The sequence below is a fragment of the Poecilia formosa genome, unplaced genomic scaffold, assembly GCF_000485575.1.
Source record: "Poecilia formosa unplaced genomic scaffold, Poecilia_formosa-5.1.2 Scaffold305, whole genome shotgun sequence".
NCBI lineage: Eukaryota > Metazoa > Chordata > Actinopteri > Cyprinodontiformes > Poeciliidae > Poecilia > Poecilia formosa.
This window is the reverse complement of record NW_006800244.1, coordinates 106,683-129,604: the sequence shown is the minus strand read 5'-3', so window position 1 is coordinate 129,604 and position 22,922 is coordinate 106,683. Positions and strand designations below refer to the sequence as shown.

Below are 22,922 nucleotides of genomic sequence, written 5' to 3'. Positions count from 1 at the left end.
ACACAGTTACGATGAAGGCAGAGGGGAGCGCTGACACTGTCCTGAGCTCCTGATAAAGGGCTTAGGTTACATGGCATTTTGCCCCTGCGTCTGACCACTCATCGCCACTAAACGCCTTTCATCTCAGCTAATAGCTCCCACGGGAAAGAGCCAGAGGTGCTATCGAAGTACTGGGCTTTGCCCAGGAACATTTCAGAGCCTGCTGGGATCAGCTTGGTCAGCTCCTGTTGTTGTGATGAAAGGCCAAACAGTGCGCATTATGTTTAATCCTTGTGTAGCTGAAACAAACTTACAGGTAAAGGGTTAAAGTTCTGATCCACAAGATATGTGTATCCATAGTCAAAGAACGAGTGCCGCAAAACCACATCAATGCCCTGCACAGCGGCCACACCCAGCGAGTTCATCCACCTGGAATGGGCGGAAATTACAGGAATATTAGGAAGTGAGTTGGAAAATAAAATGCACTAAATGAAAATCAAATCAAATCTAAATATTAATTAATTTTTTGTATTATGCCACTTACAGAAAGCTTGCGGCGTACGTCTCAGAGAGATTGTTGATGCCGCCGGCCCACGCTGGTCCAAGTCCACCCAGCCACACCTTCTTCCCCGGAGTGTGTGTGTTAACAACCTGTAAAGAGCCGACAAAATGCAGGTGAACACCACAAATGTTGAGGTCTTGCTGTGAAATCGCAAAGCATCAATAGTTATCCGAAAAAAGAAGTTAACCATGTTCAGAGTAAAAGAACAAGTTAAAGTTAAGTAAAAGAGACTTGTAAAAACGAATAAGTGGCGTAATAAAACCCAAGTAATTTTTACTTTAATGCACGTTAATAAAACTTTATACAAATTCACCAGGGGTGTATTATTCTATTCTATTCTATTCTATTCTATTAAGCCAAGAAACATAATTTATCCTTCCAGTTCTTAGATGCTGAAATGTGGTCCAGATTGAGATCCATAATGGAAAACCTGCCTCTGTTATGAATGTTGGTGCTGGGAATGGTTGCTTCATTTCCCTCAGGCTCTGAGCTGTTTCTCTTTTGTAAATCAGTACATTTGGTGCAGAGGCTCATGTTGACACTAGTTTTTCCAAAGGAATAGAAAAGGTGTTTTATAAATAAATTGAATTATCTTTTCATATCTTCTCCTCAACATGGTCTGCAAATCTAACTTACAGAAATTAGAAGTTGACTAAAGAAAATATTCGTGAATCTTTGAAACATACAAAAAAATGCATTTTGCATAAAATGCAAAAAAAAAAAAAAAGATAAAATAAAATACAGATGTATAATTTTGGGTTTCGAAAAATGAAGTTCGTCAGAGTTTTACACTACATATACAAAGAAAATGTAATCCACAATAAATATTTAGGATTTTAAAGGAAACATTGGTACCTTGGTGACTTTAGCAATCTGTTCTGTCAGTGTGTCCAAAAGACGAGTCTTTAGGAAGTCCTCTGCTTTTTTTATTCTGCCATCCATGAAATAACTGGACGAGAAACAGAAAAAACACAATCAAAGAAACACACTCAGAAATTAATGAATCTATTTTGAATCGTATTTTTACTACCCTAAAAACTATTTAACTATTAAATTAAATCCATCATTGATTATTTAACATGGTTCTGGTGTCAATCCTCTTCATTTCCACAATTATCATACCAAATTGTGTTAAATAACGTTATACTATGTAAAGGAAGGTGATCAAATTTTCAGCTTTTTGATTATAAACATTTATTGAGAAAAATTCAAGTCATCAAAAATATGTCTATAACAAGCTTAATTAACAACAAGAAAGACAGATAACTTGGTATTGTGATTTAGCAGAGCTGGCCCAGGGTTGCCTCGGGCCCTGGGGAAAATTTAATCTAGGAATCCACGTCCAGGTAAACCCACCACAATGCCTCTGATGTGTCTTTTGCACATTTTGTATCCATATAATCATTTTCACACCGTGCATGTCACTTGGCCAAACAGCAAGGTGGGTCTGGCTGCTGTAAAGTGTCAGGGAAGATTACTTTACTTCTCTTTTGCTCAGTCACTTAAGATTAATGATCAGTAAATAACAGAGTTAAAAACTCTTTTAAGACATTTTACGTTTTACTAATTATATCTTAAAGATAAAATTGATTTGCATCGATATCTGATATAACAAAACTGTTGCCATAGAAGAGTTTGATGCCAAAATTAATCTGGAGTTTAATAAAAATAATACAGAGCTGTGAAAGAAAATCATTGGAAACACTATTTCATATTTTAAAAGTTAACTTTGCAACACAAACAAATAAATTAATTACGCGTTAATGACTTTGCATTTTTGTGTTTTCATGATGTAAAGCACTTTGCTGAACTGTGCTATACAAATAAACTTAATTGATTTTTTATTTAATAAGTAGCAACAAATAATGACTGTCAGCTTAACTTTCATAATGAATAATTTTGGTGTCAACACATTCATACAATATATACATTTGCAGTGTATTACATAGGTGTCGCAATCAATAAATAAAGTAAGAAATGTTACTTAAATATGTATATGTCTGTTAATTCAAATACAATTAGGATACATACAATTAGTCCAGAATTTTCCACCAAAAGACAATAAATAAATACATACCTTAGGATGAATACAATTTAACAACAATAACAAACTGACTGGTTAACCAGCACTTAAAATCAACCATGACATTAGTCATTTTTGCCGCACCCACTGAAATTAGCTGGGAGAAACTCCAGTTTATATAATAATTATTTTTATTCCTGGACATATTTAATTATCCTTTCATCTTTAATTGTTTTCCCTATATTTGTTTCTAATTTGAATTACACACTGATGGATTTAAGAAAATATTTTATGATTTAATTATATTTTAAATGATCACTATTGCTCCTAAAAAGTATAGTGTCCATTAATGAGTATGGACAACACTGCTAAAGTCAGGCGAGTGGTGTATAATCAAATTTATCACGACTGCATACATTGTTTTGTAATAATAATGCGCAGAAACCATTGAAATATCAATAAAATGCAGAAATAACTAAATCATATCTTAATAGATAGAGTAACATTTTTAATCTTTTCAATAATAATTGGTGAATTGAGTTTAGATAATTTATTTTCTAATATTATTTGAATGAAGACATACATGTACAAACACACATAACTTATTGATTTATGTATTGAATTGTGGCAGTGCTTGCCCTTCATAATCAGTCAGCCTGTCCACAGTTTTAAGTGAACTGCAGGTCTCCCGACACAGCAGGGGGCCTGAGGGCTGCAACATGATCTGCTTATTCCTCTAGCTGGCTCTTCATGTTTGGTGTAGCGTGGCATAAAAACAAATTTCACAAGGTTGACCAGTGACGTTTTAACTGCAAAGACTACACAACCTCACAGATGCAGCACTTTAGAATCTAATCTAAGAGGTCTCATTTTCATTGGCCTAAAATTGTTATGGTAACATGTCAGTTAGCTTCGCTGCTATAAACAGACACTGACATAACTGACACCGTCAATTTTGCAGCAGCACTTTGACAGTCCAGCTCCGTGTCAAAATGCTGGACTGCATCTGCGGAGAAACTGGAAGTGCTGGACTTTTGCTGAATGAACAATGCGGAAAGACATCTGCGGTGATCTCGTATGCAAACAGATAAAGACGTAAGAAAAAAGGAAAATGAAAAATGATGTTAAAAGACCATGATGAGAGTGGATTTTGTTGATAGTTGGAGTCAAAGATCTGTGTAAGATTTCCCTGCGGGCAGACCAAATGCTATTCCAAAATCTCTTTCAAAGGTTCAAAGAAAGAAAATAAGAGAGCCGTATGCACGGTCTGTAGTTCGTGTTTCAGTTACCATAAAGATACACCGGCACAGACGGTGTCTAGCAAATGCATTAAACTTTTTTCACATTGTGTAACATTACAGCTTCATATCAATGCATTATGCTGGGATTCTACAGGCCAACACATAGGAGTGGAAAAGTAGAAGTAAAGAAAAAGCCGTTTTTTTTTTCCAACATTTATCACAAAAATGTTACAAGTGTGCAGTGGATTTTTACTAAATCAAATTTACTCCGATAACTTTAAATAGACTCCAGTGTAGATGCTTTTACAAGTCAAGTGAATTATTAAACTGAGTCTGCTTATTTTTATTTTAAGTCAAACCATCCAGCAAAAATGGAAAAAGCTTGGCTAAACTAAAGTTCCTGTCAAGAAGTGTCTCTCTACCTAAGCGGACAGATCAGGGAAGCATCAATCAAGAAGCCTGTGGTAACTCTGGAGGAGTTGCAAAGATCCACAGGTCAGGTAGAGACTCCTGCATCACTGCAAGGTTAAGCAGCTTTTTTTTCCCTCTTTCAATACATAAGCTTTTTCTTTCCTTCATAAATATCCACAACTCTGTTAACTATTATATCAAATTTGAATGCAATTCAAATTGCATTCAGAATATAAAAAAGTGAGTTTGCAAAGCAATGGGAATTTGCCATAAATATATTGCTAATTGTATTTTTCATCTGTCCAATTCACCAAACCCAAAGTGTGTTTCAATTTTTGTTTACACCTTAAAAGTATTTACTGAATATAAATTAGAAAAACATTACTGTCAAGAGGATGTGATTTTCATAATTTCATGGAAAGATCAGCTCATTTCAGCAGTATAATGTTTTAATTATGCCCCCCCCCAAAAAAAAAAAAAAAAAATAAATAAATAAATAAATAAATAATTAGGGTCTGGGAAACTATTTCAACCTAAATGCCAAAGTACAAAGACAACAAGACAATAAAATCTTGTCAAATGTCTACAAAACCTGTCATGGAAAATCTGTGGAAATGACAAACAGGTGAGTGAAAGTAATTTGAACAGAGCTGCATTTAGTTCGTGCAGGGTGAGGCGGTGTTGCAATCCGAGCTTAGACTCATTGAAATTTTCCTCATAGCACTGGAAAGGCCCCAAGCTCCTGGCCTCAAATTGTAAACAATGCAGGGATTAAGTCATACCAGTTATTTGGCTATCCTTTCATCTTTCCAGAGCGCTCACAATAATTCTTCAGGCCAGATCACAGAGAAAAAAAATTTCCCATCATACATGTGAACAAAACAAAACAAAAAAAACAGTGAGTGGTTTTTAAAATTTCAAGATGACATATTTTAGCTTAACACTTATGGTTGTTATTAAATAGCATTAAAAAAAAGGACATAAAACATTTGACTTGGTGTTTAAAACCAGAAATGTCAAAATCATTGCAGGTTTATTGAGTGCGGCAGTTGAAGGAGAACCAAAGACAAATTCTATGTTTCTGCAGCACTTAGAAAGATCCTTGTGTGGTGCTATTCTACTGGTTGGCATTCACTAAAATGTAACAGTGAACACGACTGTATCTGAATGTTTACAGACAAAAGTCCACTTGGTCAGCTTGTTTTACACAACTCTCTCCAAAGTGCCATCAAAGGTGGATCACTGACAATCCAGTGATCCAGTGATATATTCCAGTGCTGTCCTAAAACACAAATATGGCCCAGGAACAGATACGATGCAAACAGGGATGGAAAAAAAAAATGGAGCCAAAAATGGAAGCGTAGTTGAAACCAGAACATCCTTGTACAATGTATAAAAAGAAAAAAAGATTTTCTCACCATCTTAAATTAAATCAGGTTGTAATTTCCCTTTATTGGATCAGCTGGAAGTGTTTTTATTACAGTTTCTTATTTTTACTTTCTTTGAAAAACTATTATGTTTGCAAATGAACACAACAACAAAAAAACATTGAGTTTTGGAGATATGTCAAGTGACTGGGCATAATAACAATTATTATTTTCTTTGCAGAAAAAAAACACAAAAGCTTGAAAGCCTGAGAACATCATCCTAACTGTGAAGTACAGGGATGGCAGCACCATGTTGACTGAGGTTTGTAGGACTGGCATACGTTACAAGATATCTGGCAGTGGAAAATAAGATGATGCGGAAATATTGAATCAGGTTCTCAAAAGCATCAGCCAAGAAGTCAAAGTGTGGGTACAAATGGGTCTTACAAACAAACAATGACTCAAATCATACAGCCAAATTAGTTGCAAAGTGGTTTAAATATAATTAAGTTTCTCTCCGTCGATGTTTTTGCTCTGATTTGTGTTCAAAGCTGAAATGAAGCGTATAAAACTAATGGTAGCAGTATGTTACACCAGCACCTGTTAAAACAGGTACCAATGTTGAATAGTTGTAAAGATTGTTTAACTTCAATGTGATGTTAGAACATCCTCCACGTCAGATAATAAAAACTTTACAGGCAAGCAATTGTTTGAACTGTAATTAATTACAATATTGATATATATCCAAATTTTATCACCTGTTATATATTTTAATATTTATTGTATGATGTGTTTTTAATGATGGGGCTCAGGAAGAGTAGCTGGCTGTAAAGCTCAGCTCATGGGCTAAACAATAAACAGCCAACAACAGCAAGTAAAAAAAGAAAAAAAAAAGAAACTATAATTACCTGCTGTGGTGAAGCGACCACTCCGTTAGGTCACTTCACCAATCGTGAACAATCTACTTGCAAGTTGTATCAGGAAATATCCACCTGACGTGACTAGGAAAGTGGATACGCAGAGAGGAGGATCTGTTCTCTTGTGAACCTCTGTGCAGCTGAGGCTTATTACCAGCTTAATGAATCATCACCCAACAACAAAAGGATATATGCCCCCCTCCCAAAGGAACACCACCAGGAAATTTACAGCCTCTCTGTGAGCTAAAAAGCCACAACTCTTTACCATCTCTTTAATAGTGCATTTGCAATAAAAAAGTGAAAGCTCTCTAAGATGCAGCGTGTCTACAAGAAGTAAAGCAACTCAGGTCATTTTGTTCTTTTTTTTTTTTTTACTTTAAACCACAGCGAATAGTGAAAGTGGTTATTTTTTGTGATTCATTTCAATCTAATTCAATTCAATATATTTTTATAGCAAGGATTTACAACAATCTCATTTCAAAGCGCTTTACCAGACAAATGGATCCAGTTGACATTTAGAAACGTGTAATTTGAGCTGTGATTCACATGATAAGCAAAAGAAGTACTATATGTTTAAGGCTATGGTCCATTTTAGTGCACCTCTTATTAAGTGAGAGGGTTGCTTCACACAGATGTTTTTGCTGCTAATAAGCACAGCTGGAACAGTTAGGCTAACATTATGTGCTTTGCTCAGGGGCATCTAAACAGCGACTCTCCTGCAAAAGGGTAAATTTGTCTCCTTTGCTTTGCTCACTCATATTTTCACAACTAGCTGCCAGGTCTCACACGTTCGACTGTTAGAAATCTCTCACCATGAAGCAACCCCTGTAGGTAAGAGAGCTGACTGTATATGTGCTTGGAGGGCCTGGGTGTAGTTAAGTGTTTGATTGAAGTATATGTTAGTCTAAAACCACAAATGTCAACCTCATGGCACTGTTGGAGGAAAAGTAATGGAACCAACACTAGGATTCAACCTCTGGGGATTGTACGTGTTTGTAAAAAGCTTCATGGCAATCTATCATGTTGCTGCTGAGGTTTGTCAGCGTGGACCGAGGGGACAGCCCAGCACTGCTGCTTTTAGGGTAATACAAATACCACTGCTGAAGAAGTGTTATTTCAAATATCTAAACTTCCAGGTTCAATTCCCAACCCGTGTCAACAGTTTGGAATAGACAAAAACTGCTTACCAGACAGTGGGCAAATAAGCAAAACATTCACTGCAAAAGTTTTCATTCCCTTTAACCTTTTTTTTTATATATGTATGCTGTCATGCTACACATACAAACACAAACACATTGTGGTATTTCATGTGATAGACCAACAAAAACTAAAAGACTGTTTTGAAAAAAAAAAAAAATATTAGATGCTCCTAAATGAAATAAAGTGAAATCAATTCACAATTTAATCTCAGTATAAAAACCACTATTTTAAAGGGGAGTGAAGTTTTTTTTGAGAACATTAGATAAACAGAATCATGAAGTCCAAAGAACACTACAGACAGGGATAAAGTTGTGGAAAGTTTGAAACATAGTTAAGGTACGAAACAGAATCCCAAGTGGTGGAAATCTTTAATCTATCGTCAGAAAATGGAAAGAGTGTATGGTCCAACTGTACAGCACCTAAAGTCACCGTCCTGGCAAAGACAGACTTATTCTGAAGGGTTTAAAACATATTTTAAAGACTTTGGAGAAAGCATTGATGGATATCTGCTTCAAATTTTTCAGTTGGGGATCTGTTTTGTCCACAGGGACAGGGAATCTGAGTAGAGTTTATAGGAATATGGGTGGAGATAAAACTACTTTAAAATCATTTATACCAGCCGTATATTTAAATTTAAAGTTATTTTTAATTCTACAATGGTTTTGTTTCTGAATAAAAGTCAGACTGGCATCTCAGGAATGATAAAAAAAAACAACCCAGCTATGTTCAGGGTGTTTCATTTCTGAAACACTGTAGCAGGAATTATATCTCAAAAGACGTGCGCGCAGAGGAGGGTTGAACACTTGAGAACACATGAGCTTTTATAATTGTAAATAATGTTGAAAGAAAGGTATCATTTAATGTTCCAGTTTGGTTGAATCCATTAAATTGCAATAAAAAGACATTAAATTTTGTGGTTGTAACATGAAAAATGTGAAAAAGGTGATTGAAACAATAATTACTTTTGCAAGGCATGGCAATAAATGACCGCACCGTTTTATGGCTTCCATAAGTATGTTCTTATTTTTAATTTGATGTGAGCAAATAATTGAAAAAAGATTTAAATAAGTAGATGTTTTCTTCTGCAGGTTAGTTAATTGTGCCATACTTCTTGTAAAATCTGGTCTAGGATTATTGAAAGAATATAAGCAAACATTCTAGTTCATGCGGTGATTCCCACTTTTTTCCAACCCAGCATGTCTCTTTTTAATGAAGTGCAGCAGGAAGGGTTATTTATTCAGTGTTTTTTTTTTCTCCAACCTGGCATGTTAAAGTCTTTCTAGGTCCTCTGAAAGGTATTTTGCAATTTAAAAACAGAAAGCCTTCACTTCTTGACTTGCTTAGAATTAAACTTATGACAAAGTGACAAATCTGCTTGATTTATACTTAAAGGTCCTGCTCTGGAAAAAAGAATGACAGAAGTGTTTTCTGATAACATCAAACCAAGTAAACAGGAAAATACAGGCCAACTTAAGAGAGAAAAATTACAAAGAAAATGATTACATTTTGTCCTTTTTATGAGTCAAGATTCTCAAATATCTAAAGAATAACCTTCAAAGACAAAACAATTTTTTTTTTTTTTTTTTATAACTTTGAGGTACAACATCGCCTACAAACTAACATTTTCTCTGCATGTGTTCTCACTACAACTACAAAAGCAGAGCATAACAGCTCAGCTCAAAAATTCATACATCACTGAATGGCTTAAATAAAAATACATTAAAGACCTGGCGTTACTGTATCAATCTTCCGGACAACTCAGATCTTCTGGTTCAGGTCTATTCCGCATCTCCAGAGAAGCAACATTTAACTTTTATGCTTATTTAATCTGGAACAAACTTCCATAAAACTGCAAATCTGCTGAAACACTGAGTTCCTTTAAATCAGGGCTAAAACTTGTTCGTTTAGAGTTGCCTCTAAAAAGGAACTGAAACGTCATAAAGTGTAACCTGCTTTTCAACCTGACATTGTTTTCTGTTACTTTCCCACTTTATTGTAATATTTCTTGTATTCCTTATCTTTTGCTTGTTTGTTTTATTTTCCTTCTAATCACATAAAGTGATTATTGCTTTGCTGCTCAAAATGTGCCATGCAAATAAAATTGCCCTGCTCAAGATGTTTCATCACTCAGAGCATAAGAAACACTTCCGAGTAAACTCTCAAGTGAAGATGAACAGGTCCAACTCTTTCTCTAATCCAGTTCATGTTGACTACTGAGTTTCTCTCCTACTATGTCCGATTAAAAACAACTTCCGACAGCTGCAGTGGTGTAAAACCTGAGCTGTAGACATGTTAATGAGTGTGCTTGATTTTTGTTAGGTCGGCTTCTTTTATAGAGGTCAGCGTTTCTGTCACACAGCCTGGTTGACTGGAATCTGGACCTTGAGTGTAAAACGGGCTAATAGACAAAGGGAATGAACCAGAGCATATGGTTTGATTTTAACCATGTGGGTGGTGTTTTTCCAAGTCTTACTGACAGCCCCTCCACCTTCCATTTCTTACAACTTTTACTAATTAGACTTGACCTTCACCTTGATGACTGCTCTCACAGTCACTTTCGGTTTGCCTGAGCACAAGGTGAATGTGTGTTTTTCAAGAAATGTCTCTAATGTCTTCAGGTAGAGGCAAATACTATCTGGTAGAAAATGCTTGAAAAGATTTGAACGTGGATGATACTAATGGCAGGTGGAATTTGTTTTCAACACTTTCAGACTTCTTTTCTGTTTATAGTGGCTTTTTAAAATACTTAGTGTTGCAATATTTGGCTTGTTGTTCATTCCTTGAGAAGACTCCAGGTAGTTTTTTTTTTCTTTTTTGTTCATCTTTTCATTCACTGAATAGAAAATAGAGATAAAAAGGGTAAAATACCTACTGTTGCCACGTAACAGCATCTATAATTGAGCCGGCATTCTTCATGAACCTGAAATTTATAAAACAAACAGTTACATAATATTTTATCTCTTATTGTAACAGGTATAGCATGCATCAATCTAAAAATGATTAAACATTGGTACACTACATTCAACTGGTGGATGAAATAATGTGTGATATGATCATACGTCATGTAATATAGTCTACAAATTGGGCTAAAATGAATCAAAAATCTTTATTTTAACCTGCATAGAAAATAAGTGCTTGGTAAAAATATTCAATTAACAAGCCAAACAATGTTTTTATTTTTATTTTTTATAATTAATGCAGAAATTAGCACACACATTCTTTAGTTGGTTATTTAATATAGAGAAGCTACTCGTTATTTAAATCAAAGATAATTTACTCAAAACTATTATCTACTACTCTGATATAATAGTTTCATTTTTGAAACTATAACAGAACTGAGATCGCAATACGTATATATTCAATGGTTAAAATAAAACACACACGCATTCACAATGGGTGTACTAATGTTAATTTGTGCATTTTCTCTAATCTAAAAACAGTACAAATTTTATGAGCTGCAGAGTTTGTGAATCCTCCTGGACATTTATTTGACTGCTCTCTTAATCAGCAATGGTTTCCCACATTTTAATTTCATTGTGTCTTTGCATGAACTTGACTTTTAAGCACAGTGAAGCAAAAGTTCAACATCTGTTTTGAAAGCAACACAATTAAGAGAGAGCCTCAATTGCAGCTCTCCAAGTAGGAAAAAAAACAACTGTCTTTATGCAGAAAGTCTTTACGGTCAGCCGAGACAAAGACTGAGCTGTTTGGTCACAGTGACACAAATACTAACCAATATAACTGCTCAAGTGAAGCGCAAAAACTGAAGTCCACAACAAAACTGGTTTCCTTTTCTCCTGAGAAATCAAAACAATCGTTCAGTTCATGCTCTTGATCATGTTGAAATCCGAAAGATAATTTGCTATTAGTATTAAAGGCATTTTTCATAGCTTCATACAAGATGAGCAACTTATTTGGCAAAGAGATTTAGAAACACCTTTTAAACCTGCAGTTCCAGTTTGAGGTTTACAAGGACTTTTCATGGACATTAATCTTATATCAGGGTTCAAGTTAAGCTGACCTCTGTTTTCCTTCAGCGTGCTTCTTAATAGCTTTAATTAATAAGCTTTAACTCACAACAGCAATGAGATCTTTTAAAATGTTTAAATATATTGTGAACCTTTTCTGCTTCTTTGAAATACTTATCCTGCAAACTGACATAAACAAAGCTCCTCCTGCTATCTGCCTTACTCCATCTGAGGCTTTGCATCTGTGCGCGTTTTCACCTGAACCAAATCACTCCATATTTGGGGCTTGAAAACACACCAGACATACCTTGAGATGTGTCTCCAAACATCTTGTCACTAAAACACAACTTTCACCACTGTGTCTTGTTTAGTCTTGCAGATCTGATATTTGGACTGTTGGGTCGTTCAGAATCAAATTAATCTTATTTGCTAAAAGCAGGAGAGTGCACGGGATGTCAAACACTAGAGCTGCCCGCCTCGTAACAGTGTCAACCAGACAAGAAATGTCGCTTGTTAAATATGACACCAGTGACCCACAAATACTCCGGCTCTCTGTTCTTCATCACATCCTACAATTAACCTGCACGTTTGGATCGCTGCTCAATAATTTGCTCAAACATTACGGAGAAAACACATGTAAAGCACACAGGAGCAGACATCTTTTAAACTGTGGCATAGTGAAGCTACTATGGAGCTCTTAATGCTTTACATAATGTTAGAAACCTGAGTACAAAGAAGATGGAAACTCGCATAGCTATTTTTGTAACATTATGTTTTCTGTTTTTTATCAAAATGTGTGCTTTAACAAACAGTTAGAAATAGTGTCTTCCTGAGAAATACAAAGACATAAAAGTATCTGTGAACCTTCACCAGCGTGTGTGTTGTTTTTATTGATCTCTTCATAACAGGCTTTAAAACATCACTTATCAATACATCTATAGAAAATGAACTGTAATGTGTGTTGAGGCAGGCAGAAGAGCTTTTTCCTAGATGTCTTTTAGTCCAAAAATACATCTGAATAGTTGAAGGTACGTTTTTCTGTTTTTTAGCATCACTTTAGCATCATCATGTGCTCTTGTCTTTATCATTTTGAGGAGTGGATGAGCTTTGTATCATATTTAGACCCCAAGGAAACTGGAATTCACATATCACTGAAAAGAGTAAAACTGCAAACATTTAATTCACTTCCTCTTGAGAAATATCAGAAATTTGTTGTGAACTAATGCTATTTGAATTACCTGAACTGAAATCGGAAGTAAACACTGTGCATTTTACGCTTCAGCTTTCTGTTTGCTAAAAAGTTGAGTGAAAGCAGGTTAATCCTATAAGATCTGAGAAAAAAGCAAAAAAGATAATCATTGCAACAATAACATTGTGCTGCTAGAGTAGACCTGATGGGAGTAGAGTTCATTGCTTCAAAATCTTCACTCAAGTACATTTTCTTCTCAATTTACTTTTTCTAGATAAGAAAATATTATTGAACAAGTGGAAACAGAAAATACAAAAACCAAACTTTTCTTCCTCTAATAGTAAGACGGTCTATTTACATTTTCTTGTTGCAGGCTGCAGTTGGGAGGGTGCTGTTAAATAAGCAGTCGGTGTGAAGCTAAAGCTGGTGCTGCTTCTGGCTGAAGCCAGCAGGTGGGATATTGTGCCTTCACATTATCAGTCAGATGACACTTTATTTAGGTTGACATGGTATAAGTAGAGCTAAGACCCTGAAACCCAAAGAGTGGAAATTCATAAACACTAAGGTCTACTGTGTGTGTGTGAGCGTGTATGCGTGTGTGTGAGAGGGGTGGTGGGGTGTATCGAAATGAGTGAAGCTCCATAAAGTCTCAAACGGCTGTGAGATACTTTCCACTATGTTTCCTCTTTCCTCCCCGCCAACAGGACAGCCTAACAAGGAGAGGAATCTGGGCCAGTTATACTCACCCATCCAGCAGGAGGACTGCATTTTTCCGCGGTCGTCCAGCGTTCGGGCCGTAAAGGTGAGCTCGGTTGTAGTAGCGTACAGACTGCAGGAGGGTCCGCAACTTGGCATGGTCATGAGCCAACTGGGTGCTGTTGACCGCACGACCCACCATGCTTCGGTAGGCATTAGGCTCTGGAAAAAAGAGGAGATGGAGCAGAATGAGCCAGCGTTTGTACAAGAAGCAGTAGGGAGGGGGCAGGGAATATTGTTGTTGTAGTCAGATCTTGCTATCTTAGAGTATCCAACTGCCAGTAAAAAAAAAAAAAAAAAAAAAGTGGGGTTGAAGAGAGGTAATTGGGCAATTCGCCGTAATGTAGACCGATGGATGCAGTGTCAGGGGAATAGGCCGAGCACACATGGTGGCCTTGCACATTCATTAAAACAAAGACCGAAGGAAACGGTTTGCCCAAAAAGGAGGAACGCTAAGCTTTTGCAGACCTACTGCTGTTTAATCGCTCAGATAATTCTTTGCCTTTCATTCAACCCCTATAAATTTGCCTCAGTGTCTGTGCTGCGTGGATGACTTGCTTGAAATTATTGCTTTCGCTACGGTTCAAGTCCTCACTAAAATTTTCTAAACGTTTAGATGAATGGATTTTGCATGATACTTTACGGCTCCGGCTCAAATAAAAGTTCCTATCCAGAGATCCGTAGCTTATGAATTTGATAAAGAAATATGAGTCATACAGCCGTAAAACATTTCTCCTGTTATCCTTCAATGAACCAGAATGTTTACCCATAAGCTGCTACAAAGTAAAAAATGTGTTAGCGTAATGAAACTAATCTTTTTGTGTTTAAATGATGCATTAGAAGTGCCTTTTTAACCTTTGTCATAGTATGTGTTCAGTGTTTTCTGAATATTAAAGTGTTTGGATATAAAAAAGACAAAAATATATGAAGCTTAACTTGTGTCAGTTTTATCGCTTTGTTGAAAGGAACAGTGTCACGGACAAAAGAGAGTTCTCTTTTCATGGCATGTAAGATTTAGAAGAACAAATTTAAGCTTTAGATTTTTATCTCTACTAACAGGCAACTGACCCTCATTCATTTTTCTTCCTGACAGGAACTCCAAACACAGCCCGAGCTCAGAAATCCCAAACCATTCAAAGACCAAGGAGCCTGGCGACAGATGGGATATCTCCTAAAGATACCCGATCCTAACTCCACGAGTCGATCCTGACAGAAGCAACCGAGAGATCTTAAATCCACCCACACTATGAGTGCAGATAAACAAAAATACAAATCGTCTGCAGTCGACTTCTTCAAGCTTCCTAATCTAAAATCTCAGTATTTTGCAAAAATGTTGCCTTCCCTTAAACTTTGTCCACAGTTCCTGACTGACATGAGCTTTATTGATAGACTAACAGGAAGCAGTGAAGAGCTGTAATATGAAAGAAAAATTATACATCATTTTAAAGTATCTTGCAAATAAAAGTCTGAAAAGTGCGATATATGTATTCAGCCCTCTGAGAAAATCATTTGAACAAGCTTGTTAGCTTTGTTAGCTTTACACATTACAGACATTTTTGCTCCATGTTCTTTGTCAAATTGCTCAAGCTTACTGAAAGCAATTGGAGAGTGTAAGATTTTTCAAGTCCTACCACAGAATCCCGATTGGATTTAGGCTTGGGCTTTGACTGAGCCATCATAACAAATGCATATGTTTTGATCTGGCTAGCAGTATTGAGGTTTTATGTTTGGGCTTGAAATACTCATATTATATAGGACTGTATGGCATGCAACATATCTTGGCTCTCATATTCCAAGTGTTATGAACTTGATTTTACATGCTGATGTAATATTTGGCCAGTTAGACAAAGTCTCAACACGGCAGATGCTCAAACAGGGAAAAATGAGATTGTTTATTGTATTAAAGGTCACAGAGTGATGGAGGCACAGATGAGAAAGGAAATCTGATACATTGCAACTGTTTATTATTACAGTACCTACCAACAATATAGTCGTCGAGAGATTTTTTAATATTCTATTCAGTTTAATCTCATGTCTGCTGTGTCCACAATACATAGTGGCTTTGCGTTGAAGTATCTCATAGAATCTCATTATAATATATTGAAGTTTGTGATTGCAATGTAATAAATAAAAAGTTGAAAATGTTCAAGTGGAATGAACCCTTTTGCGTCGTCTGATCTATCCTGGGGAAATGGTTTGCAGAGATGGCTGTAATTGAAATGTAGAAATGCTGGAAGTAGACACACCTAATAAAAGGAAAAATATGTATTCACTTGATTTTTTCTTTTAATACGAACGTGCCACCAAGAGAGGCAGAGATTTCTGAAAACCATACATCAAACTTGGCAACTCTTCAGTAGATGAGGTAAAGAAAAACCAAAGACGTACATTTTACTACAGAGAACAATCTGTTAAATGACTACTGACAAGGCAGCATGTGGTATGCTGCTGTACTGACCGTTGCCCAGCTCCCAGGAGATGTTGTACTTCTTTCCAGCACCGTACTTCAGCAGGCTCAGTGTGGAGGATGTGTTCCAGGAGTTGTCTGGGTTTCTGTGCAGTGCGTTGAGCCCCAGGATCAGGTGCAGACCAGCGCAGTCGGCAAAGTTGTACAGTTTGTCTAAAGACCTGGCTGGGAGAAACCCACAAAGCAGTTGTAACTTTGATTCTTTTGATTCATTTGGAATCAGATGACGATAATAGAAACCATGTGGAACTCATGGATTTTCTGCTTCTTGATCCCTGTCATTCATTATGCTTGACAGTAGCTCTACAGTAATATCTGTGGTGCTCTTTGTGCATAGATTCTGGAAGCTGTATTGTCTGATGTCTGCTATGGTTACCTTAAGTTTAAAAAGGGCTGTACAAGTAAACATTTGTTTGCTTTCTGACTTCTTCTTTTAAATACTGGGAAATGAGGATGGCTGTCTTGCAGCAAAATGGTCCTGGGTTTAACGAACTCTTCATCTGGAGACTTTCTATTTCTCTCTCTTCCTCCATGGAGTTTGCATGTTTTGGACAAAAATCATCCATTGAATAAATTTCTCCAGAATCACTTGACACAAATTAATTCTAATGAATTTCTTTGTTTTAACCCTTCTGTTGTGTTCATTTCTGAGCTGCAGCCATGATATTTCTGGGCCAATTTGACACAGAGAATATTTAAAGGTGCATTTTAAAAATTCCTTCGTCTCTTTTTCAAATCTAAAAGTATAAATCCACTGAACTATTTTATAGTGTCTGGCTCATTTGCGTCTTTCTGCTGGAGCAATTTAAGTTCCCTGCCTTATCTCATGTTTCCCTATGGGCAAGTTGTTGCAGCAGTCTGCAGTCATTCAGCAGCCTCTTCAGTGAGTTAACAAGCACTGCGTAAAGTTGCCCGAGGCTGCAGACAAGCCATTTAAAGAGGCGAGAGCAGCAGAGCTAAAGTGAGTCTACTGAATACGACGCTCCCTGGAGAAGTTGTTGAGTTGCTTAATTGTCTATTTCTCACTTTAAGACTGAAATCAAAACATGTTTACAGTGGGCACTTAAACGCAATGACTGATTTTATGCAAACGTGAAAATAACTTATGCAGATGCAAGTATCAAGTTTTTGAAAGACTTCTCTGTACCATGATGTTTTGTGGTTTACCTTATTATTGTTATATCTATTATACCAACATGGCAATGTTGATATTATTTTGCAATAATACTCCTTCAACCTTTCACGTCGGTGCAGGGGAAGATTATCGTCCTCTACTTTGCAAAATGGTTTTGACCATGAACAACCTGTTTAAGGTAATGACAGCATTTCAATTTGATTTAAGTCTGGATACAAACTAGCCATACCAGAATCTTTGTTTGGTTTTTAGTTTGAGACATTCTGGCGTGGACTTACTGTTCTTTTGGGATCATTGACACAAGTGCAATGGAGCTTAAGGTCCCAAATGTGTGATTTAAAGACCTGTGATTCTCCTTTAGGAATTTATGCTTGAGAGCAGAATTCAGGGTTCCATCAATTATGGGAAGTCATCCAGATCCTGAAGAAGCAAAACAGCCCTAGAGCATCCAACTACCACCATTAAACTTTAGCTTCAGTTTTTCTTAAATGGTGCGCTAGGACAGGACACAGTTCTTCCACTTTTGTCTCATGAGTACACAGAATATTCTTCTTTTTTTATAGTCATATAGCAAGTGAGACCTGCTGTGCTCTTTCACTTCTTCAGATTGGAAAACCTTTGTTGTTTTTTAAGCTCTTTTAGCCTGCTTCATGTTATCAAACACTGTAGGTTCTATTTGAACGATTTTCTAGTTCTACTAATCTGGAAGTGAAGGGTTAGTGAATTAAACTGAACTCATCAAAGTAATGCGGTTTACTGCAATAAACTGACAATTTAACAAAGGTGCCACGTTTATACTTTACTCTGGTAACCTTTGCCTAAAATTGAAATTGAATGAATGAATGTTGGGCTGGTATGTGTAAGTTAATCTGCACACAATAATAAAGTTTCTTCAACTACGACATTCAGTGAGAATCCACATAGGCTGATTTTCCCATCATGGACTCCTGTGGTGTTGTGCCCCACAAACGTTGAGCTCTAGACTGTTATGTGCCGCAGCTGAGTGCTCACTCATGTTAATGTCTCCTGTCTCCATTATAACGGACTCTTCTCCCTGAGCTGGAATTTGGAGGCCTACCACAGATGTTGGCACATGTAAGAGTCTCAAAAGTATTTGTTTACATTTGGAGGTGTGATTGCAAGCTTCTCGCGGACACCTTCAGCTTTTGTTTTGAAATTTAATATGTTTGGGATCATTCCATTAGCCTAAATATTGCCCTGAACTGTGACCCACACTTCCTAGGTTCAATAGGAACCAGATGAATGCTGTCTTGATGGTTGGTGTTAAAATCGGCACTAAACTCAAGGTTTGGGACCACCTTGGCTTGTTAAATGATAGATTCTTCAAACAGCTTGCAAAGACAAAAGAAAACAACAACAACAACAACAACAAAAAAACTCAGGAAGATAGATATCTAGCTGCTGAAAACTGCAAGGTTCTTTGAAATTCCCACATTTAAAGCCACCTCTTTCATAACACAACCAAATTCTGAACAGGTTTGATTCTAAATCTCCTTCTTTGCATAATTTATTTTATGATTTTATCTCCTGAAGAGCACTGGTTTAACCCACAGTGTAGAAAGAGAGGCCAGCTCGCCTAATGCTTGTTGCACCTGGCATTAATCAGCTATCAGTCAGTAGGACAAAGCTTGAAAAAAACGTATGCCGCAACAATAGTTTGGTTGCTCAAAGCACCGTTCACAAGCATACTTCTCCTGAGTAAACTGTCTGTTCCCCATCTCATTAATAACCAACAATAATGTTATTATCATAGCCACTATTACCGTAACTCCTTCCCTCTGTGGTTTTAACCAAATCGGTTTCTGTGTGCAGGAGCAGAGTGGAGGGCAACAGGACAGAGAAAGTAGCGCCAGATGTGCCTGTCAGGATGAGTAATTCCAGGCCTCTGCTCACCTGAGATCTGAGCACAAGGCAACCAGCTATGTAGCAAGACAAAGTGAGCCGACCTGCAAACACATCGTCAGTGCATCACTGGAGGCATTACTCAGCTAAAAATACATTTTCCCTGTTGGCAGGTCTACAGTAACATGTAGATATGTAGAGTCAAATAAACATTCTTTCACTTACAGTACGCCATGTTGGTTAGATTGGTTTCAGCTTAACCGACTTCAAAGAACGAAATTATGCATAAACAAGTTACTGGCATTATAGAGGGTGAAATAATTACAATGCTTTGTAGATCAAGTTTGTTGAATTCAAGTTTAATTTTGTAACTTTTATATTTCTCTTGTTTGTTTTTGTCTACCTTTCTTCTTCTCATTTTTTTCTTGAGATTTCAAATGTTTTTTGTTTTTTTTATGCCAGCGTAGCATGTTTAGTTTGTGCTCAAAGTGATCCGCTGTAAGATATTTCAGTGGCATCTGCCTGAATCTAAACTTTACCTTCCTTTTCCTTACATTTATTCAGAAGTGGTACGGTAACATCAACATGTATCGAAAGAAACTAAAAATGGAGAATGGTGCATATTGTATGAAAGAAAGCAAAGTTTGATCATGCAAATCCAAGTCATATTAGTTTTCATGAAAAGCATTCAGAAACAGAAATTTAAAGTTGCTTCCAAATGTTTGTCCTGTGTTGGACTTGCTCCTGAATGTTTTGGCTGCAGTGCAGTGTTGTTTTGTTTTTCCTCTTGAATGAAGTTTTTCCAGCTGTACACAAAGAGATAATTCACTTAACTGATGAAATGATTAAGTGGAACATTTTCTTAGTTAATCTTCGTGAGTTTCATTTGTGGTAACGGATTTTTACAAATTGTACAACTGTGATGGAAAGTGGGAGTGCATGGTCAAAGAGTTGTTCACCCCGCTGTCTTGTAGTAATAGTTCAAATCAAGGTGTGGTTTGTTTCTCCATTCATGTGTGGGTTGTCTCCAGGTACGCTGACTTCTTCCAATGACCAAAAAATATCCATGTCAGGTTAATTGGTTTCTCTAAATTGTCCTTAGAGGTGAGTGTGTGGTTGCATGGTAGTTTATCCTGTATGTCTCAGTGTTGCCTTGTGAAACACGGGTGTACAGAGTGTAACCTGACCTGTCGTCTAAGAACTGCTGGAGATAGGCACGAGTTCCCTGATCCTGCACAGATTAGCAATTATACACAATGGATATATAGATTGCTACTTAATTGTTGTTTAAATTTTTTGACAACAAACATTACTTGTTTGCTTTTTCAGTAAACTTTACAGGGTGAGATATTGTTAACAATTAACATTAGTAATTACAATACTTTCAAAGTCACTAGGTTTGGTTTATGAGATACAATGTAATTCAGAAATCATCAGAAGATTCAATGTTTTATCAGACATGTGTGAAAAAACAAAACAAAACAAAACAAAAAAAAACTATCTCAATCTGCAGTCCATATCTGGAGATTTAGAAATGCACTGCCCATGGCGGCAGCATGTTGGGGTCGATTCTACCAATACTACGTTAGTTCTGATTTGTTCCTTCTTGAGAATTTTGTTCATAATTTTTTTTTGGCAGAGGCATTGCATATTTGGACAGTTATTCCCTCTGGTTTTGGATGCTTCACAGTTGGAAGAGTTTTCCAACAGTTGTTATGATGCATAACCATGGCAACAAGGTATTGTTTTACAGCTGGATGAAGCTGATTAGTATCTCCAAAGCTCAACTCATACCAGAGCTACGACTCCAAAGCCCAGAGGAGTAAAAAGGAGGCTTCATCAACGCAAGTTAGGACCAAAGAGCAGACAAAGAAGGAGGATTCTCAAAACATCTCTTCCACTCATAAAGGATCAAATCTTCAACTCAAACGTCTCTCTGCCAAGCTTTCTATCTGAAAGAGATTCAAAGAGAAGCAGCAAAACCAAATGAGGTAGATTAGCAGTGCTTGTCAATGACTGATGGGGTCACCCAGGACTTACTTACATGATAACGTACCTGTTACCATGTCATAACAGTCATGTATGAGAGTCTTGAGAGAGAGAGACGGTCATGTGGGTGCATTCACACTGCAGCCTGAAGTGACTCAATTCCGATTTTTTTGACGTAATGCGACCTGTATCCAATCTTTTCATGGCAGTGTGAACAGCACAGGTCGGATTCTTTTTCGAATCTGACCCATATCCGATAAGTATCCGATTCAAATGCGACCTAACGTCCAGGTCGCATTCATCCGAACTGAACGTCACTGATTCTCAACAAATCTCACTATTATGCGTCCTGATACATGCAAGTGGGAAGAAAAACAACAATCATGACGGACAACGGCCGGACAACAACTTGAAATATGTAAGCTAAGCTCCACCGTTAGCCTCCATGTTTACTTCCGCAAACACTGAGCACTTCTTCTTATGGTGGATTGCTATAAGAATCCACCATAAGAGTCTTATGGTGGATAAGAATCCACCATAAGAACACTGAGAACAGCGTTCTCAGTGTTCAGCAGAACACTGAGAACGCTGACGCTATTGCGCCCTCTACTGCGCATGCGGGACACTTTCAGGTCGTTTGCCCGTTCACACTGCAGAACGCATACAGGTCGCATTTACTGGCAGTGTGAACAGCCCCGGAAAAAAAATCGGAATTGCCAAAAAAATCGGAATTGAGTCACTTCAGGCTGCTTTCTGTTATTTGTAAAATAAGGAACAGATTTTGTGCTTGTAGCCACTATAAATTCAGGATTTACCACTTAACAAGTTTTTGTAATGGTGCACAAAATGTTTCTGAGAAGAATAACTTTTAATTTACAAGTGAAGAAATGAAAAGTCAATTCAGTATTCACAGACATAATAGGGGCAAAGAATAAACTATGTCAGCCAAAGTAAGATGCACATTTTTGATACATTCAATCACTAAATGTTACTAAATTGAGGTTGTTTTGTTCAACAGAGAACACAATGTTTTAATTTTATAAATGCATGAGTTTGTGATGTTAGAAGACAAATTGCAAATTGAAGTTGAAACAGAATAAATTGCTGCTCCAGGGGAGAACATTTGCAAATAATAATTAATTTGTTAAACCTACACATAAACTTGCCCTACGTTCATAGGTTAAATGTCCTTATTTCCAAAAAATACACATGCTATGTTGGAACTATTCTCGTTGAGTCTCATATCTTTTTTTATTTTACTTCTGGTTTTACTTCAAAACAACTCTTACTTTGAAATATCATCTAAATTTAGTCACAAAATTGTCTAATTGTGTCACAATGAAGGCCTGTCTGAGAGGTCAGACTGTACTGTACTAACTCAGCTAAAAGTTTCTCTTTCATCTTGCAAACAGCACAGCCAAAAACAAGCAGAGGAAACCAAGAGAGCCCTGCGTGTACATGAGTGTGTTTGTGTGCGCATCTGTTGCCGTGCCTCTGCGTGTTTGTGTGCAGCGGAAAGAGTGGGGTCTGGATATTGTCAAGCTGTCTATCTGATAGAAAAACCAGTTCTGTGAAGCAGAGAGGCCGCTGCATCAGTCAGCGCTATGCCTCATTTCTAGAGCTCTGAATATTCCCTCAAACACTTCAACACACATACATTCACGTATGTTGGGCCTGCATGCACTCACACAAGCACTGTTTGTTGGTTCCCATACCACCCAAGAGAAACAGATACCCATTTTACATTTCAAACAAAACCACACTTGTATCTGTTGCTCAACCTCCATCATCATCAGTTACAGTTGGCTGATTAGACAGGTGTTCATTCTCTGCTGACCACCTGACCAAAGTTCAG

At 37.0% G+C, this 22,922-nt stretch overlaps 1 protein-coding gene across 1 annotated transcript in view; it reads right to left on the bottom strand.

Annotated features, from left to right (window-relative positions):
• Positions 1-22,922, bottom strand: part of hpse2 (heparanase 2) — a 63,139-nt gene that overhangs the window by 9,119 nt on the left and 31,098 nt on the right. The window contains exons 4-9 of the mRNA XM_007572640.2: positions 16,072-16,245; positions 13,604-13,775; positions 10,573-10,620; positions 1,397-1,490; positions 524-630; positions 294-408 (exon numbers count right to left, since the gene is read on the bottom strand). Coding sequence (XP_007572702.1) covers positions 294-408; positions 524-630; positions 1,397-1,490; positions 10,573-10,620; positions 13,604-13,775; positions 16,072-16,245 — 710 coding nt within the window. The remainder of the gene's footprint in view (positions 1-293; positions 409-523; positions 631-1,396; positions 1,491-10,572; positions 10,621-13,603; positions 13,776-16,071; positions 16,246-22,922) is intronic.